Source organism: Lagopus leucura, unplaced genomic scaffold (genome assembly GCF_019238085.1).
Source record: "Lagopus leucura isolate 7727_CA_CO unplaced genomic scaffold, USGS_WTPT01 Super-Scaffold_100015, whole genome shotgun sequence".
NCBI classification, from domain to species: domain Eukaryota; kingdom Metazoa; phylum Chordata; class Aves; order Galliformes; family Phasianidae; genus Lagopus; species Lagopus leucura.
Genome location: NW_024962269.1, coordinates 16582808 through 16605513, shown reverse-complemented (window position 1 = coordinate 16605513; position 22706 = coordinate 16582808). Strand labels below are relative to the sequence as shown.

The following is a 22706-nucleotide window of genomic DNA, read 5'->3' as shown; positions in this document are numbered from 1 at the left end:
GGAGCACAGGCTGGCTCCTTGCTTACCTTAAGCAAAGGGGATTCTCCGAGTTCTAATGCAGCTCGGGTATTTTCAACTTCCAAAATTGAGGGGTTAGTGATTTAAAGTGATTTCCTTCTCCGATTTCCTACAGGGGAGATGTGGAAGAGGGGAGTAGGGGGGAAGGAAAAAAAAAAAGGAAGGGAAAGAAAAAAATTGACGCACTTAAGGATGTGCAGCAGCCGCTGGAGCTGAATTTCTCCTCTATCCGCAGAAATCCTCTTACTCAGCCCTGCCTGCTCAGAATCTCAAGGCTCAGCTCCTGACACGCGGAATCACTGAAGGATCAAGACAGAAATGGCACTTCCTCCAGGCAGCAGCACAGGACCCGGTCTGCTCTCCCCTACAATCCGCCCCAATTGCAGAGCAAATCCCAACATCTGCCTTACGCAGCGCCTTCATTATGCACTCCTGCACAGTTCCAAGCTAAATCCCGTGCTGGAGGACCTCGGGTTTAGCAGAACCATTATCTGGTTTCACTTGAGAAACAGCACAAGTGGAAGAACATAAACCGAAAAGCTAATAAAGCAAAAGCCGGAGCCTAACCTTGAAAGGCATCACAGCTGGCTGCATCCAAGCAGCAGCAGGGGCTCTGGAGTCATTAAGGGAGCTCGTAACGAACCAAACTCCACCACGGCGCTTTATTTACGGCACACACACCGGGCCCAAAAGATTTCTGAAGGTGTTTCCATCTCCCTTATTACTTTTTGCATATTTCCCAACCAGGCGCAGTGCCACTGAGGCTGGAAGGTTTTGGATGGCATTTCGTAACATGGCCAAAACTTTCTTTAAATAGCAATGGGTCGCCACGAACTCAGCATCCTAAATACAGGCAGATTAAGCAGGAATCAGGACACCATACAGCCTGGAAACACCGTGTAATTAACTCCTAAAGCAGCACTTCAGCGGTCTCTGCCCTTTCTCAACTTGGTGATGGCGTGTTGAATTACATCATTATCAGCTCCCTGCCAGCCCCCTCCGCCATCCCCAGCCCGAAACTGAACAAGAACTCTTCTGTTGGAGTCAGCCTCAAAGCACTCCTGTTTTATAAGGATTACCCTCCGCTAAGAGCAAACCCGGCTCCACAAGAGGAGGCTCACTCAGAAACCCCAAGTCTGCTCTTCCTGATCAGAAAAGCTATCTGATACACACCTGGATTCAAAAATAACCACCACCTCCACGCATTCTTTTCCCACACTAGATCAGGGAGATGGATTTCAGCATCCGCGCCGATGTGCGCCCATCATCCCTCGCTGGAGGCTCCAAGGACCGAACAAAGGCAGCTCTCACAATCACAGCCGTACTTCCAGCGATGCTGCGCCTGTCAGAAGCTTTCTGCAGCAGTGGGAGCACTCCTCCGGTCTCCCTCCAAGGCTTTGCACGCACTAAGCCCAAGCCTTGCCTCGTGAATGCTGATAACCACCGTTTCTTTTCTCTCCTTTAATGGATTAAACGCAGCCACGCAGATGCTTGTATTCGCGCATCACGCCCCATTAAATTGTCAGCTTGTCTTCCACGATCCTCTTAAAAAAAGAATAAAATATAAATACACGGCCTTGAAAACATCCTCGCAACAGAATACTCATTTTCTTGGCACTTACTTCGAAATGGAAGCAAACAAAAGCAAAACCCAACCAACAAAGCCCCGCATGCCTTCTCCTTACAGCCAGGTTCCAGAAGAGGAGACCTACTCTGCACAGAACATCTATTTTTAAATACTGTGCAGCGTTTCCCTGCTGCATCCAGCAGGAAGCTTTGCTCGCCTTCCCCAAGAGACACATTTTTATTATTCAATCCTTCGGAGCGTTGTCTTCAAAAGACATCTCCCAGGCTTTGTGCTCTCACCCTATGGGAGCAGCATCCAGGCTAGGAACAGGGGTTGGCTGCTTGCTGGGCCTCCAGGGGCTGCTCCTTCACCACCTTTCTCGTTCCCTGCCCACCTCTCAGCCCAGTATCCTTCTGCACCTGCAGATTCCTCCTCCTGAAGCCCTTGGGCACAGATTTGGGGTTGTCCCATAGATGCCCCTCAAGCACAACGGCCTCCAGCACTGCACAGGTTAAGCTCTGCCCAATCCATACCCATTTGGAAGATGCTGCCCATACATATAGGTACAACCCCATACATCAATGGAGTCAGACCAGATGGCCCTCAAAAGTCCCTTCCAACCCTCAGGATTCTATGATTCTGTATCTTTGCCCTTAAACGAAATCAAAGTATCCACGATGTGCCTAACTGAGACGACACAAAGGCAGTTTCGATTGGGGCATGCCTGCTATTTCCCTTTGTACACAGAAGCATTCCTGTATCTATGCATCAACAACTCCACTCTAAAACACGGCTAAAACCCCACAGCAGCCCCTCTGCACAGAAGGTGGGGCAGACCCCCATCCCTGCACTGTGCCAAGAATTGGGCTGAGCCCCCAGGGACCAGCAGGAAGCATCCCCAGCAGCCTGGAGCATGGCCCCAGCCCAGCCCAGCTCTCATCTGCCCCTGACTTGTGCGAAGAGCAGCTGCAGAGCATGGAAATGCACCCAGGAGAGCGCCTAAAGGAGCAGCCAAGCAGGTGCAGCACCCGGCTCCCTTGGCAGGAAGGCAAGGCGAGCCTGGCAGCACTCACACACAGCAAGAGGAGGGCACAGCTCCAGCACAGAGAAATCCCTGGGGTGCATCCGGCACAGGGACGCAACTCTGGGCACAGCCAGCTCCATCAGGACAGCAGCAAATGGGGACAGGGAGCAGAACGGGCACAAGTGACAGCTGTCTGCATGCTGCCCCGCCAAGCACCAAAGGGAAGGATGAAGTTGAATGCAGCAGCCATGCACCACACACCTACCAACGCCTGACTTTGTCATTAGTAGCTGGTAAGAGCACGCACACAGGGACCTGGGAAACAGACACAGTTTGCTCCCAAACCTGCTTTCAACATCAAAATAAAGTTTTTGATTCCTTGTGGTAGAAGGACAGGAATTTACCCTGCTCCTATGAACACAGCAGTAAAAGTCCCTATTTTCCTTCCGTGTCCTACAGAGCAGAGCTCTGAGCTGCCTGCAGAGACCGAGATCACCAAGAGAAAAAAAAAGATCCCACTCCATTTCCAGCTGTCGTGCATTCGTGACACTGCACCACGCCTGCAGACACGGCGTGCAATTACTTCTCCCAGCTGCATTTCCTCATTTCCCATCTGAACCAGATCTGATGCTCAGTCCCAAGTTCAGGGATGCTGCCCAGGCTGGGGATTGCTTGGGGTGCCTGGGCTGCTCTCAGTGTGCAGAACCTCACGCTGATGTTTGCCATTTATTGAGAGCGCTTCCCAATTGAAACAAGGTCGTTAAGCAACAGCATCCAATTAACCGCTCGGTGTAAGGATGGCATTAATATTCAAACACTGAAAGCAGGCGTGGAACTCCGTGTTGCCTGAACCCACATGCAACAAAGCCACACTAATGCCATGCAAATCAATACGCATTTCAGCAGCCGGTTTCCATTCTGATTTCTGCCCATTTTAAGTGCCAGCGGTTCAGCTTTCCCCAGCTTGCTTCCTGCTGACAGAGGATTTGGGGGTTCTATAGCAGGCAGCAGCCTGGCTCACAGCCACCCGCTTGCACCCACGCCGAGCAGCTGCAGATCCCCTCCATGCACATCCACCTCTGGCTGCTGGCATTGCCAGTGTTCAGCCCCACATTGTCTGCTCCTCCCGGCTGCGATGCGATGCAAAAGCTGCTATTTAGAGCAAGCAAAAAAAAAAAAAAAAAAAAAGTGCCTGTTTCAGGGCAATCTTGTTCTACATGGCAGCTCTCAATAGGGTCACAAGAAATGCGCTCAGATGGAGTGATCCTGGAGGCAGGTTCCCTGTGAGCAGAAGCACAGACAGACCTGCCCACGTGTGGGCACAGAAGCCCAGCAGAAGTGACTTCAGCTTCACACAGGAGAACCCCCATTCACAGCAGTGTCAGCTTTTGGCCCCGCAGCAATGCTGGCTGCATTGCATCCCGCTCTTGTGCTCCCAGGGCTGCACATAGAGCCTTGCATCCACCCAGGCAGGAAGCTGTGCGTGCAAAACAGCAGAAGCAGCCTTTTAAAAGCACATCCCAAGAGAAACGATCACAAACAGCAGACTACCCAGATACCAAGGGGTGACAAGCAGCAAGGAATGCAGACTTTGCACCTAACGCCATCCAGGACTGCTGCTATCAGCAGCCAGAACTTCATCGCGGCGAAGAGAAGGGAGCTCCAGCAGAGGGCACTCAGATGCAGGGAGAGAACCTCAAAGCCAGAAGGGCAGCAGCGTCCTGGAGAGAGCAGGGTTCAACACCCAGCCTTCAAACGGCTGTAACACTGTGCTCACCATGCGGCACGCTGCCTGTTAGATGCAGCAGCTTGACTGAGCAGAGCCATGTCCTCACAACAGAGGCCTTGGTTGCGTGCCCTGCTGTATGACAGGACACCTCAGCAGCCATTCAGCTGACTTGCCCTGCAGTTCTTGACACCCACAAACCCCACACAACTTGGGAAAAGCCAACACAGCCTGCAGACATCAGAAAATACTTACATGATCAGTGAGCAAAACTGCAGATTACCAGCACACAAAGGTCTGCCTTCAGGCTCTCTTCCAGCCCCAGTAATTCCCAATCTGGGTGCACCCTACAGCCCCACACCTTTAAAGCAAAAACCAGAGAATAAGAAACCCCATGCAGACTCCAAGGAACTTCTCCCCTTTGGGAAATGCTTATGGAGTGCCCTATTGGCAGATATGTCAGCTGCTAAAAGAGGGAAGGAAGCAATGGCAGAAGTCAAGCCAAGCACCATCTCAGATATGTTTTATCCAGCAACATTTTGTGAAGAAAGCTTAACTCTGCTTCTTTCTTCATCAGCAATATGAACACACTCAGAGCTTGAATTCATTGCCAAAGTAGTCATGGCACTTGTTAACAATTCCTTGGGTATTAAAACACAGTGTGTCACCAGCCATATCTCAGCCAGCCAGCCTCCTCCATTCGCTCCCATGGAAATTTAACGGCAGGGCTGGAACCAGTAGGACCAGTTTTGTTTGCAGCTGGTTGGTGGAAATGAAAATAAAAAGTTTCAATGGCCAAAGGTCCTTATGGAGCAAGAAACATCTCACCACCTGCATCACAGGTGCTCATCTTGAACAGCAGCCACAGCAAGAGCTGAGCTCAGACCTGGCTCCAGCCACGTGCACCCAGCTGGGGATGTACACAGCGTGAGAAGTGTGTGTCATACAGCCCAGCACAGGGAAACTGAAGTAAAAAAGGGGGAAGGTTGGTAGAACGCTGTCTTTCGTTTCTGCAAATAGCTGAGAACATGGAAGTATGTCACAATTATGCACTGCCATGCAACCTTCATCACAGCACCTCTTCCACCACAACACTGTGCTGCGTTTTACTCCAAGCGCTGCATTGTTCTCCATAACTCTTCCTTTTTTCTTTTTTTGTGATAAAATATTAAAAATGTTTCCTCTAAAAGCCTAATTCTCAGCAGGCTTAATGTGAACATTCTCCGAGAGGGCTGCTGGTGCTTAAAAACACGCATTAAGCAGCTGAAGCATTTGATGTTTGGAAACAAAGTTCCCCATCTGCGAGGGTTTTGGAAGCGTTACACGCAGGCAAGATTTTCTGTTCTAAATCTATTTAACATTAAAAGAAAAAAAATATATATCTCCAAACACGCAAAGCTTAACGCCGACAAACAATCCTTCCTGCTTCCTCCCGGATCTCCCCTGCAAAGGGGTTTGTGCACTGCCAGGAGTTTCTGTTCCCAACAGCCACACATCGCTGGAACGCTCAGCTCCACCTCGCCTCGACACAATGGCAGCGTTTATCAATTAATCATCGTGCTCAGAAATAACTGCCCTACTTTCTTCAGCCGCCGAGGACTTGCTGCGTGTGGCAACCAGGACAGGAGCGAGCGACGACCAACGGATGGGAGAGAAATCCTGAGCATCCCAATTTGGAGGGGAGCCGCTGGGATCATGGAACCCAAACCCTGGACCCACAGAGCAGCTCCCAAACGGTGTGCATTGCTCCCCGAGCTCTGGGCTGTGCCCACAGCCCTGTGGGGCTGAGCCTGCCCCCGATCCCACCTGCCCTGACATCTCCATGCTGTGCCTTCAGGTCCGGATCCGCATCTGCCCCTCTGCTCCCCTGTGAGGAACCGCGGGGCCGCCATCCCCAAAGGTGTTTAAAAACCATCTGGACGCGGTGCTCAGAGACCTGATTTAGCAGTGGGTTGTTAGAGTTACAGTAGTAAGGTTGGACTTGATGATCTTGAAGGTCTTTTCCAACCTGAGCAATTCTATGACTTTATGATGGAGCTGCAGGGCTGCCCTACCAGACACAGAGACCTTCACTGATCCACACACACTGCGCCCTCCATGCCCACCCCCAGCCCTGCATCTCCTCCTTTGGATGCTCTCCCACAGCTTTATGCCCTTTTTTCACTGCGATGCCCAAGGCGAGGCCACCTCAGTGCCACTGCTCACCATGCAGTGTGTGCAGGACAATGCTGGCACTCCTTCAAACCAGACCAGCTCCAAGAGATGAACACAGCCCTGGGGATGGAACCACGGGGCTGGGGCCAAGCTGCACCCACACAGCAGCTTGAGAAGAGCTCCAGGGCTGCCCCAGGGGCACGACGAGCCGCGTGTGCAGCATGCGGTGCAGATCACTGCTCTCAAAGCTGGTAGGGTTTGGGGATTAAACTCGGTGCTACCATATGGCAGATCACAACAGAGTGCTTCCTGCCGCCCACCCAACATGAGTAGGTTCATTGGCAGTTCGGCTTCCTCTGAAATTTGGGTGGTTCTTTTTTTTTCTCCTGGAAGAATGCCGACTGCAGGAAAAACAGAGCCAGGGACCACCAAGAGGTGGAGGAGTTGAGCTGCCAGCATGACAGCCAAACACCTCCGTTCTGGGCTCAACGAATCATCAACATTGTGTCCCAACTCACCTTCTGTATGGCGGCTGCAGAAAGAATTCAAGGACAAAAGACAACAAAACCCACACTCCAAACCAGCCATGGAAATAGAACAGAACAGAGGTGCACAACCCAATTTAAAAATGGACCTTAAAAATACCGTGACCACACAAGTGACGCCATCCTCCCTGTTCTTCCACAGATGTCTCATCCTTCATCGTCATCACCTGCAGAACAACCACAGCACTGCTCATTATGCCCTCATTACCAAGAAGCACAAAACCTCACAAGATGATGGAGAGGCATTTTTGGCACTTTTTGTGGCTGTGCTTCCATGGTTGGGATCGCTGCTAAGAGCCCCTGGCACCAAAGGAGCCTCTCAGTGACTGCAGGGACAGACGGCTCTGCTCCCATGCAGAACCACGCATGGATTTTCCCTTGCAGCCCACCCAGATGGGCCCCAGAACACTCAGCTCCGCTGCACCGAGCAATTCTATGATTCTATGTGACCTATTTGGGTTCCTCAGCTCCACAGAGAAGCAGGCTATCGGAAAAACCATACTGAGAACTGCTGCTCCCTCACTGCTGCAGGAGATGCTCTGATCTCGTTTGTTGACATTTATCATTAGGAGGAGAGACACCGAAAGCCCCGTGAGGAGAGCAAAGCTTCTTAGGGGCTTTAAGAAAGCCTGCATTAAGCAGCAGGGACAGCAAGAGCTGATGAGTCCTTCGGCTCGAGACGCACAGCGCAGTTAACACTTCACAAGCAAAAAGTTATTCAGAAAAGCAGAGGGTGAGATAACCCACCAAGCAGCACACAGCTCTGTGGCCTGGCGCCTTCCAGCAGGGCAGCACAAGCTACAGCTTCAGGACATTTTAATTGCAACATCTCAAAAATCACAAGTTGATGTTCGTAACGACACACACTCGAGAAAATCACTGCCTACCAAAAAGCAGAAACGGAAATCAAACTGTCGACGACAATAAATAGATTCAACCCTAACCCTCCATCCAAACCACTGCAGTCCCGTTTTGAGGTAAGTCTGTCAGCTTGAGAAGTGCTTCCATAGGGATGTGTGGCATCTCTGAAGTTGCACGGATCTCAGCAATTAAGCACATCCAGGTCAGCTCGTTATGCTCCACTCGTTAACAACAACTGGCTGCAAATGCAGACGGTGTTTTTAGGGACACAGCCCAGTAAGCCATTTAGCAACTAATCCTTACATCCCTTTGAATTCTGCTCAAAACAATCCATTAGAAAACACGAAGCCAACAGCCAGCCATCACTTCTGGTTCAGTTTGCACACATGACATCAAACTGCACGGGGCAAAGCAACAGCGCCTGGTGAGAAACAGGAAGGTGGAAAACATAACACCAAACACAGCACGAAGGTTACTTGAAACAGCTCCATTCTAATTAATATGTAATTAAAAGAGGTAAATCCCAAGAGAACTCAACAACACAGGTGGGGTTGGAAGCCCAACCCGAACGCTGCAGGTCCACTGATCAGCACAGTAGCAGCTGTAGGGCACAATGGGTACAGAGGATTTACCCAGGCATTAATGAATGTTTTAACCCATTAACGTGCTCTTAAGAAGGCAAGGGATGAAGGTTTGCCCTTAAACCGACTGAGAGGAACCAACTTCATTTCCTTGCATTGTTTCATAGGAATGAACTAACACACCTTCTGGTATTGTTAAGGTTTCTGTACAAAGCCCAACATTCATTAAATAAGTGGCAAAACATCCTGTTTATATTTAGACTTCCTTTCTTTTCCTATCAAAATCCTTCAGGTTCTCCCATGAAATTTTGGGAGTGGAGGCACAGCAGTGTCACGGTGCTGCTGCCATCCCTACCAACGCATGGATGGAAATCAGCTGCTGATAAATCCTCTCCTTTGTTCCGGGACTTTCTGGAATTTCCTGCCATACCTTAATGCAATTAAAAAGACAAAAATAAACACACAGCAGCCGCATTTCCTGCACAGGAACAGCACAGGGACTCTCTCTCAACAAACACATTCACCTTTTCATACTTATCACTGAAGCACACAGCGAAATCCCCAGCACTGCAAGGGACAAAACCAGCCTCTAATCCTCTGTAACAGACTTCATTTCCCACGGCAAGAAGCAGAGTAGAAAACACAGCTCAAATGAAGCCACTTTAGAAGCTCTGCCCTCCCCACCAGGCACCACTCGCGAGAAGATTCCAGGCTACAGTCGTTGCATCCCCACTTCAGACCCCTCCACCTCTCCCCATTACCTTCCATGGGTCCATGCATTTGCTGGGAGCTCAGCAGGCACAGGTGACACCATATCAGGGGCACCAGCTGACCTTTAATAACACAAGCAATATAAACGAGGCAAAAAGGAGAAGGTGGCATACTTGAGATAAGGCACTAATTAAAAGCTCATCGTTTCCTTTGGAATTAGCAGTGAGCCTCCTTCGGAAGGTTCTCATTAGCGTGCGTTTTATCTGTCCCTTCCAATATTTCAAATTCAATATTTAACGTTTGAAACAGAGCTCAGGAGCAACCGTACGCTTGGGTAAATATTAGCTCAAGTGTTACAAAGCAGCACCGTCCTGCCCTGAGCTGCACCCTGCAGCTGCTGCCAGTGCCTGGGGGGGCTGCAGGTGGGCACAGCACAGGAAGGTCACTCCTTGTCTGAGTGCTACAGAGCTGGCCAAGGAGGAGGAAGCAGAAAGGAGGTGAAAGGCAGAAGGAAAAGCAGAGGGAGGGGGTTGGGCAGGAAGGATTTGGCTCAGGATGGGGTCAAACTGCACAGGGAACAGCTGCAGGATGGGGAGAGAATGCAGCAAGCAGCAACACAACAGCGAAATGCTACGTGAAAATCCCAGTGCGACCACAGAGGAGCTGGTTTGTACCCTACACTGGGCTTCAGCACATCAAGGGAGCCCTTACCCCCACATCTCACAGGGGTGCAGGAGGATTTCAGCATTAATATCACGAGATAATAACACTGCAAAAATGGGGACATCTTCCGACATCTTAGGTCTGCAGCGCAGGATCAGACCGATGACTCAACCGGCTTTGAAAGCCTTCAGAAATGAGATCCTGAAGTTTGGGCTGCTGCTCAGACATGAAAGGGAGTTCATCAAAAACATTCCCCAGCAGTAAAGTTCCCCAGTTCAGAACCACCGCAAGCAGCTGCCTTTTCATCTTCTGCCTCAATTAAATGTAAAGTAGCTCTCTTTCTCTGAACATTTAACTTCAGTGAAATCCAAGGAGGAAAAAAAAAAGATAGAAGAAAACCACTAAGAGGCATTGGGCAGAGCTGCCCCTAAGAGCAGCTCCACCTCAGCACAGCACCTCTGCCTGCCTCCAGCTCACCTCCCGCTCAATACGTGCACAGTTATTCCCCACTTTGTGTATTCCTGCACAGCAGTGAGCCCACAGCTGCTGAGGGATGGTGCCCAGCCCAGCCCTACCTTCCTGTGGAGCAGCTGTAGGTGCAGCACTACAAATGGGAGCGCTACTATTAAGGAATCAATTGCACAATGAAAGCGCTGAGGACACTTGTCTTACAGAGAATTCCTGCCAAGCGCTGCCAGCCTCAGCTCTCCGTCTCTCCGGGCCTCCAGCCAGACTCTAATCATTTCGGGTCCCTTCTCAATTTCAGCTGTGTGACACAAAGGGGCAGCGTGGGTCGGCTGCTGCTGGAGGATACTTTTATTGACTATGTGAAAAAAGGAACTGCTGCCACCCTAATGCAGACACAGACATTATGATCTCCTGAGAAGGGAAAGAACTTCCCCTGTGCCCTCACAGGGCTGCCTGCCAGCATTCCTGTAGCAAAGGGACCCGCCTGCACTGTCAAAGCACTGCACTGCCCAGGCTGGGCCAGGCAAAGGGCACTGCTCCCACCTCAGCTTTTGGTTATTTCAGGTTTTTAACGAAGAAAAACGTTCCAGAAGCACTGCTGCACAACACCGCCCCAATGCTGAGGCTCACACAGCATCGTGCCTGAGAAGGGCAGCACCGTGCAGTTGTGGCAGTTATCCTCCAGCTCAGAAACAAAGGAGTCACTTCTTCTAATGGCTACAGAGAGCACCTGGATAACCTTTGGCCTCAGCTGTACACATCGATCACCGCCTGGATCAGAACCCTCAGCCCTCCACTGAAGCATAACAGCACCTTTAGATACACACGGATCACAGCATTCCCCCCCCCCATTTCCTACCTGTGTCCCAACAGAGCAAGCAGCCTCTACAGGAGTACTGAACATAATTAAGGTGCGTTATAACCAGGCCAAGAGCAGCACATCACAGCCTTAAAAGCCTTTCTGCTCAGCCAGCTCCGACCAGCTGTACTCAAAGAGCTTTTAATCAGCATGTTACCCACAGGCAGCATCTAAAGGAAGGAGCCAAATGCCCCGCCGACCCTACCGACCAAAGAAATCCAGTCTTTGTGTATCTGAGGCTCTGCTGAATCCAACACCGCTTGGAAGAACTGGCAGATCTCGCTCTGCGTGCAGCGATGCCCCCCTCCCCCCACCTATGGGATATCTGCTCTGCAACGTCCACGTTTTGCTCTGAGGCAGACTGTATTTATTAACACTCAGATCCATCACAAAACCGCCCTGCAGCCTTCCAGGACAGGCAACCACAGAACAGCCGAAGGAAGCTCCGAGCACAAACGCACCCAATCTGCGATGTCGTAGGGCGAAGTCGATACAAAGTGCTCCAGGCGGCTCCGTCCGCTCAGGACAGACCCTGCAGGAACCCACGTGCAGGGCCTGGAACAGGGCTGTGCACAGACACGGTGCAGCTGGCACACACAGCCCGCACGCCCGCCTGCACCCAGGACGTCCCTACGAGCACCGCGTGGATCCCCGAGCCGCAGCCCCACACCGCACGGGATGGGGCTGCGCCGTTAACCCCGATTCCCCCGCAATCCCACCGCCCGACCCACAGGGCCGCAACCATCGGCTCGCCGTCCCTAACCCGTGCGGCCCCGCCGCTCTCGCCCCGCGCTGCCGGCCCGGTGGAGGCCCGGTGCCGCCGCTCCTACCTGCGGGCCGGGCCCTGGCTGCCGGCGGAACCCCAGCGCCGGGGAGGCGGGGGCGCACGGAGCGGGGAGCGCCGCGCCCCGCCTTGTCCCCGCGGGGCCAATGGGAGCTCCTCCCTTTTCGCTCTCTTCTCTCCTATTGGCCGCGCAGAGGTAAGGCGGGGCGCGGCGAGAGCTCTGACCAATGGGAGAGCGAGGCCTGGCGGAACCCCAGAGCCGGGGATGGGGTGGTGCGGCCCCGCCCGCACTTCCCGCGAGAGCACAGAGAAGGGGCGGGGCTTGTCGCCGACCAATGGGGGAGCGGGCGGGCTGAGGGCGCGGCCTATTGGCTGCGCGGCACCACGCCCTCTGGTACGTGCACGTGGCGGCGCGGGCGCGGGAGGACGCGGGGCGCGGCTTTAACCCCTGCGGCGCCGGGAAGATCAGGCGTATAAACAGGCTTTTTTCCCCCATAATTAAGCTAATTGCATTTTTTTTTTTTTTTTAATCCAGAAAAAAAAGTTTGTCAGGAACAGGACATTCATTTTGCAGCTGTGGAACTGGCGCTTTGTTTGTATTTTGCTGTGATGCAGGAATCCCCCTCTTTTCCAGGGCTCCATCTGTTACATGCACTCCTTTGCAGACCTGCCCATGTCTGCAATCCTGCAATCTTGACCTTTTGCCAATTTTACCGTACCTTTCTCTTGCTATAAGAGCACTTATTGCATGAACTGAACATCACCTGTTCCTATTCAGCACTCCAGACCCCAAATTCCCATCCCTACTTAGGGCACGGCTGCTGAGGTTCCCATTGCTGCTATAGCAGCAGATCTCCAGAGCTGTTTTTCTTTGTGCAATAGCACTTGGCTGCCCAAAGGCCGGATCCTGCGCAGGTCTGCCCTCTGTGACCCCTTGCACAATGGTACACACAGCTTCCTGCAAAGGAAGATAATGCACTGCGATGCATATAAATAGAGCTTAAAAGGTGTGGTTGCAATGCTGGTGTAAATGTGTGCATTGCAATTATTGTGTTTTTCAAGATTACCTGCTGCTGCACAGGCTCACTGAGCTCTGTCTGGAGCTGGGGGACTGACCTTTCACTGGTTTAAAATTAACGGAGTAAGACAACACTCAGCAGTGCCTTAATTAGAGCATCATCTTCATTACTCATTAGCAGACCCAGGAAGGTAATTACAGTAGGCCCAGCATTGCCACGAGACTTCCACTGTTTTACCCTGCGATTGCAAGGCACAAGTTTCGGCCTTGCATTCTCCAGGATAAATGCAAGGAAGCCCCGGCACTGCTGCACAGCATGGCCATGGGATCAGAGAACGGCCTGGGTTGAAAAGGACCACGACGATCATCCAATTCCACCCCCCTGCTGTGTGCAGGGTCTCCAACCACCAGACCGGGCTGCCCAGAGCCACATCCAGCCTGGCTGTGCCCTGGCCCAGGCAGCAGTTGTGTGCATCACCCTGCGCATCACTGCTGCTCTTTAGCAGGCATGGAGGAAAGGGATGGATGCTGACCTTGTGCTGCATTGCATGGACCGACGATGGGGACGTGCTGCACAGAGCCCTCAGCTGCTGCAGCTCTGCAGGGCAGGATCTCTCCTCTGGAATTGGCCCACAGATTGTTCCCATGGTGACACAAAGATGAACACTGCACTTTTGTCTCAGTTATTCATCAGTCCTGTTTGTCGCACACTGTGAAAACAAAATCATGGGGTGAAGCACAAAAAGATTTGGAGATAACGGGGCTCGCTGCTCCTGGCTTCCCCTCTTTTTGCACAGAGGCCTCGTGCCATGGGAGCAGGCAGCCTGGCACAGCCACAGGTCACAGTTGCACTCTCCCTTTCCTCCAGGAACCACCCCTGCTTGTTTTGGGGCTGTGTCTGAAAGTAACCACTTGCACACAGCAAACAAATACCATGGATGCCATTGTTCCAGTGCTGGGTAAAGGATTTCGGCTGAGGCCCCGCACGCCATAATGCATTTAAATAGAGCTTAAAAGCCGTGGTCCTAACGCCAGTGTAAAAAAATTGACATTGCAATTATTATCTCGTTGCAGATTAGCTGCCATGCTGGTGAAATCCTTTATTTCAGACAGCCCCACGTCGGGACGCTTTTCCCCCTCAGACTTCTCCTGAGCCAGGCCCAGAGCTGATGATTCATGTATTAATATGTGGTTATTAGATGACTCCTCTACCTCCACGGCTGCTATCTGTCTTTGGCAATGGAGGAAGGAAATGAATTCTTAAAACCTCAGGAACAAATGGTGCACGCATGGAGATCAATCCTGCTCCCGCTGACGTCAATGGAAAAATTTCCATCGGCCTCAATAGGAGCAGAATGAGCCATATATATCAGACACTGGTGTAATTTACAACCCCACAAACATCCATAGAGCCGGAGGGGGAAAGTTGTGTCTGTTAAAAATAGCTCGTGGGAATTAAGTGGCAGTCGATGATGTCTCAGTTTCATGGGGACAGAGAGGTGCTGGGCTGTGCATTGGATGCGCGCTGCGGTGATGCTGATGGCACATCTGTGGGTCCAACTCTGCGTGGGGTGGTGGTATGGCTGGATGGGAGTTGCTGCTGGAGCCTCTGCACATGGGGAGCCCCGTGGCGCCAGGACACGCAGGGCTGAGCTGAGGGCACACACAGCACTGCCCCTGCCACAGTGCCCACAAAGTGATTATTGCATCGATGGAATGGGGAGGAAAGAGGAAGAAAAGCCCCAGGCATCCTCTGCTGATGGCAGCACTTAGGTACAGGTGCTGCTTAGAGGCCAGCGCTGCTCGCTGCTTCTGGCAGCAGAGCTGGAAATGGCAAGAGAAAGCACAGAAAGCAATGATGTCCTTCCAGCACCGCCAAAACCTCCATCACCAAAACCATCATTGTCATCACTGCCACCACCACCATCATCGTCGTCACCTCCATCACCAAAACTATCATCATCATCATCATTTACATCACCACCTCCCAGTATAAGTGACTGGGATCATGCTGCCACCAGCCCCTCCAGCTGCACCCCACAGATGCCCAGGAAGCTGCTGTCCTGACCCCCAGCAAACCTTCTCCCTGTGCTTTGAGCCTCTGCTTCCTCGTGCCCATGCCTTGGCTGTGCCCAGGGATGAAGGCTGCAGCCCAGTGCAGCTGTGTGACACCCTGGCCCACAATATGTCCCCATCCCCGCCCCACCAGGAGATGAAACAAAGCATCCACAAATGACCACCGGCCCTTAATTAGAAGCCACCAGCTAACGAGATGTCATCGAGCCAAATATTAGGAGCTGCCTAATAGTTATATCAATGAAATCAACAACAATTTAACAGCAAAGGTTAATTGCGTTTATACAAAAATCTGATAGACAAAACGATGCTCAAACAGTTGGGCAGACTAATTGAAAGCTAATGTTGCTCCTAAATTGAATTTCAAATGAATTTTACATCCATAGCTCATTCTGCTAATTTCATTCCCCGTATCCTGTAATTTGTTGGCAGTGATTGATTACTTAAGTGAATAATATCTATGTACCAGGGCTGCTTGGTGATGGAATGCTGTGGCTGCTGAGAAACCTGCTTCCCTGCTCCAAGGCAGAGCCCAATGGACATCCCCCATTGCCTGCAATGGAGCCGGCGCCTCAGCGTCTCGGGAGCCTCCGCTGCTGTGAGATGAAGGCAGTGACATCTCAATAAAAGAATTGAATCTTTGCAATGATGGTTGTTGGTTTTTTGTTTTGTTTTGTTTTGTTTTTTTGCATCCAACCAACAATTAGTGGTTGCTACGCTACAGCCGGAGCGTAATCATTGTAATAAAGGCAGCCAAGGGAAGGCATTAATCAGAGAGAGATGTGATTACCCAACCTCCAGCCCTATCCGGAGCCTCCTGTTGCTCTTCTGGTGCAGATCCTGGGCTCTGGATTTGGGGAACATCCCAAACTATGGGCTCAGCATCACTTGCAAGCATCAGTTTTGGGGTGTGCCTGGCCCTGCTGGCCAGGGGGTGTTGGGACCCCATTCCCTCCAGCCAGCAGGGCCATGCACCCCCCAAAGGATGCTGTCAGCTCCATCCCCTGCCCCTCAAATCCATCCCAACAAGCCTCTAGACACAACTGCAAAAGAAGCACACATGCATGTGCAGGAAGCTTCCACTTGCAATGCCATCCAGTAGTGCATAGATGGAAATTTGGGTGTATTTTGGGCTCAGCATGGAAGACAGCCCTAAAAGGACCACAGCAGGATGGGTACGATGTTATCCCAATTACCATCAGCCCCTCACTGGGTGGGATGCAGCGCTGGGAAGCATCCAGGCTGCCAGCATCAGTAGTGATTTCCTTATCCACGGCTTGGGATGGTCAGATTTGCTGCTCTGGGCCCCCCGGATACCCCTGAAATCTCTTTTTTTCCACCCAAAGTGCACACAGCTGCAGGGCCGGGGTTCCTGGGGGCAGTGGGCTGAGCCCCTCCGGTTCCTCCACTGCTCGCAGCCCAGACCGGGAGATGTCCATTCACTTTACCGGGGCTGCAGTGCCCTCATGTGGCACCTCTCCTCCACCCGCAGCACATCCATCTATCCCCAAATGCTCTAGAAAACCACTCCTTGCCCCCAAAAACCCTATAAGGATGCTCCGGGACATCCACCTCCTCTGTCCCTTCTGTCTCCAAACGCTCCATACCCCACACAACCCCTACAGACACACGCAGATGGCTGCAGGACCCCATTCCCTCACCTCACCTGTGTCACCCTCTCCCCCCCCCCCCCACCTCCCTGTCTCCCCCGTGAGCTGCACTGCAGGACCAAGGCACAGGAGATGCCACACATCACAGCAGTGCCATCAGCCCCTACCCAGCGGGTTGGGAAGGGTCACCGTGCAGCGATGGTGATGGTCTTTAGAAGTTCTCCTTGAAGAAGCGGAAGCCGAAATGCTCACAGTGCACTCTGACCACTTTGGCCAAGGCCGGCGAGCCACAGAAGAACACGTGCACCTTGCCCTTCCTCTCCTCTGCCACCCTGCCCAACACCTGCAAGGGAAGGGGAAGGTGCCGTGTCTGTGCCGCTGCTGGCAGTGCCCAGCAAGGCCCTGGCCCTCACCTGGCTCCAGTCGGGGCGGCCGGGCTGTGTGCGGGTGCGCAGCCCCGTGATGGAGTCCTTCTGCTCCTTGGCGGCCAGCAGGTCCAGGGCCAGCTGCAGCCCCACCGCCTTCACATCACTCCTGCCCAGCGCTGATGTCATGTACAGGTGCAGCTCCAGGAAGCGCCCTGGGCACGGCAGGGGGACCCGGCTGTGCCTCAGGATGGATCCAGGATACCCTGAGCTGATTTGGGGTGTGGGATGCTCTGCGTCCCGCTCACCTCCTGGCTCCTGCTCCTCCTGCTGCAGCTCCAGCGCAGCCAGCAGGTCAAGGAACCACTCAAAGTGCTGCTGGTCCCGGTTGATCCAGATGAAATCAACCTGGAAGGATGCAGCCTCCGTGTCAGGGCAGGCTGAAAGCACGTGGGACACATCCAGCACGTGGGATGGGATGAGAGCCTGCATCTCCAATGGGATGAGAGGCTCTGGAAGCCTGCATTTCATATCCCCTATGGGATGTGAGCCTGCATCCCACATTCCCCCTGCAAACCCCACAGCCTGCTCCCACCTTCCTGAGTGCCATGTCCTCATCCCACAGGGTCTCACGTTCGGGGCAGCTCTGCTTCCTCTGGCGGTACCTGCATGGGTGAATGCAACCCTTGTCTGTACCCCTCACACCCTGAGCACCCACACAGACCCCAAGCCTCCTTCCCCACCAGCTCCCATGCCCTGCCTGAAATCCCCTGGGTGAAGGTTAACCACAAAGGCAATACAGTGTAGGGCCCTGTGACTGCATGTCCCAAGTTTAGCAATAAGGAACTGCAGCCCTGAACACGTGGCACAGCCCCAACCTGTACATGATACTCTGCAGGATGGATGCAAAGGGAGTGATGCCAATGCCAGCACCGATGAGCACAGCATGCTCTGAGGTGAAGATCCGGCGTGTCGGGGTCCCGTAGGGGCCATCAATGTAGCACTGGGAGAGACAGAGGCTGAGCACCCAGAAACGGGGTGACAAACCCAACACCAAAGCAGGACGCTCAGCCCTGGGCAGAACCAGCACACAGGACTGAGTCCCTTCCCAGCTCCCACCCTGCTGCACCCACCCCGAGCTCACCTTGATGCTGCAGAGCTGCTGGTTCTCACCCAGCTCCACGGAAACCTGCAGATGTGGAATGTCCATCAGCAGCAGTGGGTGGCTGCCTCCTCCCTGCTCCCACAGCTCTGCATCCAGCATTCCTCACAGCCTGGCTACTGGCTGCTTCAGGGTTGGTTTTTCCCCAACTGCACCCATCAGACCCCAGAGCTGAGCCCAGTGGGAGTGAAGGCTGACAGACCCCAATCCCAAAGCCATTGGGGCAGTGACACCATATGACAGCAAGACTCTCCCCCTCCCCCTGGGGACATCTGAGGGGTTTGGAGGCCGTGCTGGCACCAACCACCTGCAGGGATGTGTCCTGGTCCTTGTGCCCATCCTCGGTCCCTTGGGTGGTGGTGGGTGCCCCACTGCATCGGTACGATGTCAGTTCAATGGCTGCATCCCCAGTGCTGGGCACAGAGCATCCCAGTGTGCCTGCGGTAGTGCAGGGAGTGGGCTGCAAGGGAAGGGGAAAAAGGGAGGAGGGGAGGGGAAACGGGAGGAGGGGGGGGGGGAGGGTGAAAAAAGGGGAAAAAGGGGAAAGGAAAGGGGAGAGGGAAAAGGGGAAGAAAGGGAGAAAAAGGACGGAAATGAGATGGGAAAGAGAGGAAAAGGTGGGAAAGAGAAGGAAAGAGGAAAGAAAAGGTAGAAAAAAACCCCACCTGTCACCGACTTTTATTCCTTTTTTGGAAAAGCCCAGCCTGTGCTGTGTGCTCCTGGAGCACCGTGACCCACAGGCACTGCCCTCAGCCCACCATGCAGATGGCACATGGCAGGGTTTAACCTTACCCACCTGCACCCGCTGCCACCACCTCTTCCTTTCCAGGCTCCCGTGGAGCTGCAGGAGCTCAGGCTGCCTGAAGAACTCATAGAGCCGTGTGGTCCACTGCCCCAGAGAGCGGATGTGCAGCCAGATGGTGTCTGTGGGACGGGGACATCATGATGGCACAAGGGCTGGAGCACAGCATGCCCCGAGCACCGGCACCCCTGCACCAGAGCACAGGGGGGATGGCGGTGGGATGCTCATGGGATGCTCATGGGATGCAGGACATCCTGGCGATGCCAAAGAGAAGCCCCAGTTTGGGCTGCCCAGCACACCTTGCTGCTCAGGAGCACTGCTGATGCTGAATGGGTGCCATTCATAGGCAGCAATGGCTGGGATGTTCAGGTAGACGTAGTCCCCGGGCTCGTAGTGGAAGGAATGTGGCCGCTGGATCACCAGGTGGGTGACCTGGGTTGGGAGGAGCAGAAAGCATCCAGGCGGTGATTTACCAAAGAAATGGTGTTTTCACCTCTCGCTGCAATCCTTCACCAAAACATTGTGGATTTCCTGAATGCCGCCAAGTGACCCCAAAACACATCTCTGCACAGTTGAATCTGAAGACTTTACCCAACCTTACTGAAGCCAAAGAAAGGGGCAGTGCTGTGATGCAGGGGAGGAGATGCAGAGCCCCGAGTCTCTCATGCGGGGCTGGAGGAGCCCGACCCCAAACCACAGGGCCATTTGTGCACACCACAGTTTGGGCCACGCACCTGGGAAGGCAGCAGGTGGACCTCCACGATGCGCAGCCCCATGGCACGAGACACAGCTGTGCCCACTGCCTTCTCCAGCACAAAGAGGCCCCCGGGAACCAAAAACCACTTCCAGAAGTTGGGAGCATGGAAGAAGAGCAGAGCCCAGACGATGATGTAGGAGAGGTGGCTCCAGTAGAAAAGCTGTAGGCAGGGGATGCGAGTCAGCAGGGGCGGGCTGTGCAGGGCTCAGTGCCCTCTGTGCCACGGGATGGGGCACCTTTGGGGTGTTTGTGTGCATTGATGTACCTCGAAGTGCCCACCACGGCGGACGCAGGGGCTGGAGAAGGTGAGCATGGCAAACAGCAGCACCTGCAGGGCCAGCCCGGTCTGTGGGGCTGTGCCACCGAGCCCCCCACCACTGGGATGTGCCATCAGCAGGAACTCGGAGAGGGCACCGTGCCCAGCCTGTGCCAACCTGCCTGCAAGCAGAACAGCGGTGAGGGGTCTGAGTAGCTGTGTATGAAAGCACAGTCTGGGTTCGCTCAGATATATTGAAAACGAAACATGTGTCCTTGTGCAAAAATGCCACGCGAGGACCACAGGAACCGCGGGCACCGGAGCTCCTGGCGCGGAGGAAGCAGTGAGGAAAGGTCTGCAGGCCCCGCTGCGGCGCTGCCCGCCTGGGAGAGCCGCTAGAGGGGGATAGCAGGCAGCTCACGAAGCGAGCATCTCCAACCGCAACCCCAACCCCAACCCCAGCCCCTCCCCGGCCGCGCATTTTCCTCGCTTACCGAAGTTGGCAACGTGCGCCCCGGTGTGCAGCACGGCCAGCGCCAGCACGGCGCTCCCCAGCAGCTGATGGAGGCTCACGCAGCGCTCCAGGGGCAGCGCTCTGCCCGCGGCGGTGGCACGCAGCCGGGTCAGGCAGCGCCGCAGCATCGGCACCTGCCGGGGGGGGGGGGCGGTTCGGGACCTTAAGGACGCCCAGCGGCGTCACCCCGCCGCCTCGATCCCCCTCCCCGAGACCCAGAGTTCCGCACTCACGGCGATGAAGGCGCAGTTGAAGTTGAGGCACTGCCCGCAGCCCCTGGCCACCGCCACCCACCCGCTGCGGCTGACGTGCTGCAGGGCAGCCAGGATGAAGAGCAGCAGGTTGAGGCTGACATAGCCTCCGAGGAAGGCGAGCTGGCCGCGGCGGTTGTGCCAGTACCACGAAGTCAGGCAGCGCGGCCGCCGGCTCTGCCGTGTCGGTGCTGGGGGCTTCAGCCAGCTGGCAGCACTGCCAAGGCACCGCATGGCATCCTGCATCCAACCCTGCACCTATCTGGGCACTGACCCTGCGTGCATCCCTGTGTGCAAATCCTTTGCCCACCGTCCTGTTACCCAAGCCATTCACTGCATCCCTGCCCACAGCAGGGGGTTGGAACTAGGTGATCATCAAGGTCCCTTCCAACACAACCCATCCTATGACCCCACTACCCATCCCAGAGCCCACCCCTGCACCCCAGCTCACCCACCCTCGCACCACATCCCAGTCCCCACCTCAAGCCCAAGTGCTGCAGCCACCCCAGCGTGCTCCTGAGCAAAGGGACAGGATTGAGATGCCCTCAGCAGCACCGCAGGGCACCCCGCTCTGCTGAGAGCCTCTACAGAGCAAAAGCCCCACAGCACAGTAGGAGGGAAGAGCGCCCCACAGAACCACATCCCTACCTGATGGTCAGGCTCTCCATCAGCCCCGGGAAGGCCTCCAGCTGCTGCTGCAGCTCCTGAAAGGTGATGGAGCCGTTGCCATCCTTGTCGGCCGCCTCGAGCAGCACCCCGGCCATGTCGTGCAGGCGCTGCGGTGGCAGTGAGATCTCGCTCTCACGCAGGCAGGCCTGCAGCACCAGGAGCAGCTCGGCTGCGTCGATGGAGCCGCTGCCTGCAAGAAGAGCAGCACCGCCTCACAGCCTGGCCTCAAACCCCTCCACTGCAGTGCCATCCCCTCCTGCCTGAAGGGACAGCTGCGCCCACCCACAGCGATGCCATCCTTCACCAGCACGTTGGTTTGGGGGAGTTGGAGAGAATTCTGATCTAAAATTCATTCCCATTCCGATGCTGCCACGGGGCTTCTCCCCTCCACCAAGGGCAGCAGGGAACACAATGCACGGCTGTCTCTCCGCAAGCAAAGCTAACAAGGCCGGTGTATTTGCTGCCTTACAGATGGGTGCTACTCCCATCCCAACAGGACAAAAGAGCACTATTCAGGGCTGGGTGCACTGAGCCACCCTCTCACCATCGACGTCGTAGACTTGGAAGAGGAAGCGCAGCTTGTCGGCAGCAGTGCCGTGCAGCAGCAATCTCAGGGCGCTGTGCAGCTCCCCCAGGCTGATGGTACCACTGCCATCCACGTCAAACAGCGCGAAGAAACGCTCAGCAAAGAAGGACTGCAGAGGATGGATGTGCTGGGGCAGCTCTGGGATGCTCTGCACAGCCCAGAGCCCGTACTGCAAAGTGAGCTCCCGCTGCCAGCAGTGCTCAGCCTCACTGATGAGTGGAGATCAATGCAGGGTCCAGCACCCACCTCCTTCACCTGAAGGGCCGCCTTGAACTCCTCCAGGCCGATCTCCTCACCCTGCCCTGCGATGCTCTGGAAGCGCTCCATCACCCAGCTCAGCCACGCTGCATCCTCAGCTGTGCTCATGGTGCCGGGAGCCTGCAGGGTGAGCAGTGGGATGGGGACGGCTGGGAGCACTGGGGCCCTCGGGAGCTCCTGCCATCCTGTTGAGCCTCAGAGCACAGGGGATGGCACCCAGCGCTGCCAACATTGCAGTCTGCCCACCTGTGCTGAGCCGCTTTGCTATCGACACACCTCACCTGCAGAGCTACAAACCACAGAGGCCCAAACCCGCACTGCTCACCTTCAATCAGACGCTGGATGCAGCTCTCAATCCCAGCACTGCTCAGCAGTGCTGCTCAGCCCCAGCGCTCTCCCCGAGGAGCTGCAGCCCCTCCGT

At 54.4% G+C, this 22706-nt stretch overlaps 2 protein-coding genes across 8 annotated transcripts in view; both read right to left on the bottom strand.

Annotated features, from left to right (window-relative positions):
• The window catches only part of GLCE (glucuronic acid epimerase), a 34003-nt gene extending 21951 nt beyond the window's left edge, over positions 1-12052 (bottom strand). For 3 of the 7 annotated variants that reach the window (XM_042875643.1, XM_042875646.1, XM_042875642.1), the window contains exons 1-3: positions 4591-4984; positions 1192-1562; positions 27-127 (exon numbers count right to left, since the gene is read on the bottom strand). The gene's annotated coding sequence lies outside the window, so the exon portion shown is untranslated. Of the gene's footprint in view, positions 1-26; positions 128-204; positions 476-1191; positions 1563-4590; positions 4985-12007 lie in introns of those variants that run through there. The other 4 variants (XM_042875641.1, XM_042875644.1, XM_042875645.1 and 1 more) reach the window with 4 other exon arrangements.
• Positions 12053-16831: 4779 nt separating this feature from the next.
• On the bottom strand, positions 16832-22573 carry NOX5 (NADPH oxidase 5). The gene is made up of 16 exons (XM_042876138.1): positions 22274-22573; positions 21986-22136; positions 21421-21631; positions 20755-20989; positions 20502-20655; positions 20017-20189; positions 19729-19911; positions 19294-19426; positions 18989-19116; positions 18497-18652; positions 18175-18219; positions 17909-18033; positions 17626-17695; positions 17339-17438; positions 17079-17245; positions 16832-17008 (listed from the first exon to the last, which is right to left on the bottom strand). The coding sequence occupies exons 1-16, from the start codon at positions 22391-22393 to the stop codon at positions 16877-16879; spliced, it is 2283 nt and encodes a 760-aa protein (XP_042732072.1). The 5' UTR covers positions 22394-22573; the 3' UTR covers positions 16832-16876.
• Between the last annotated feature and the right edge of the window lie 133 nt (positions 22574-22706).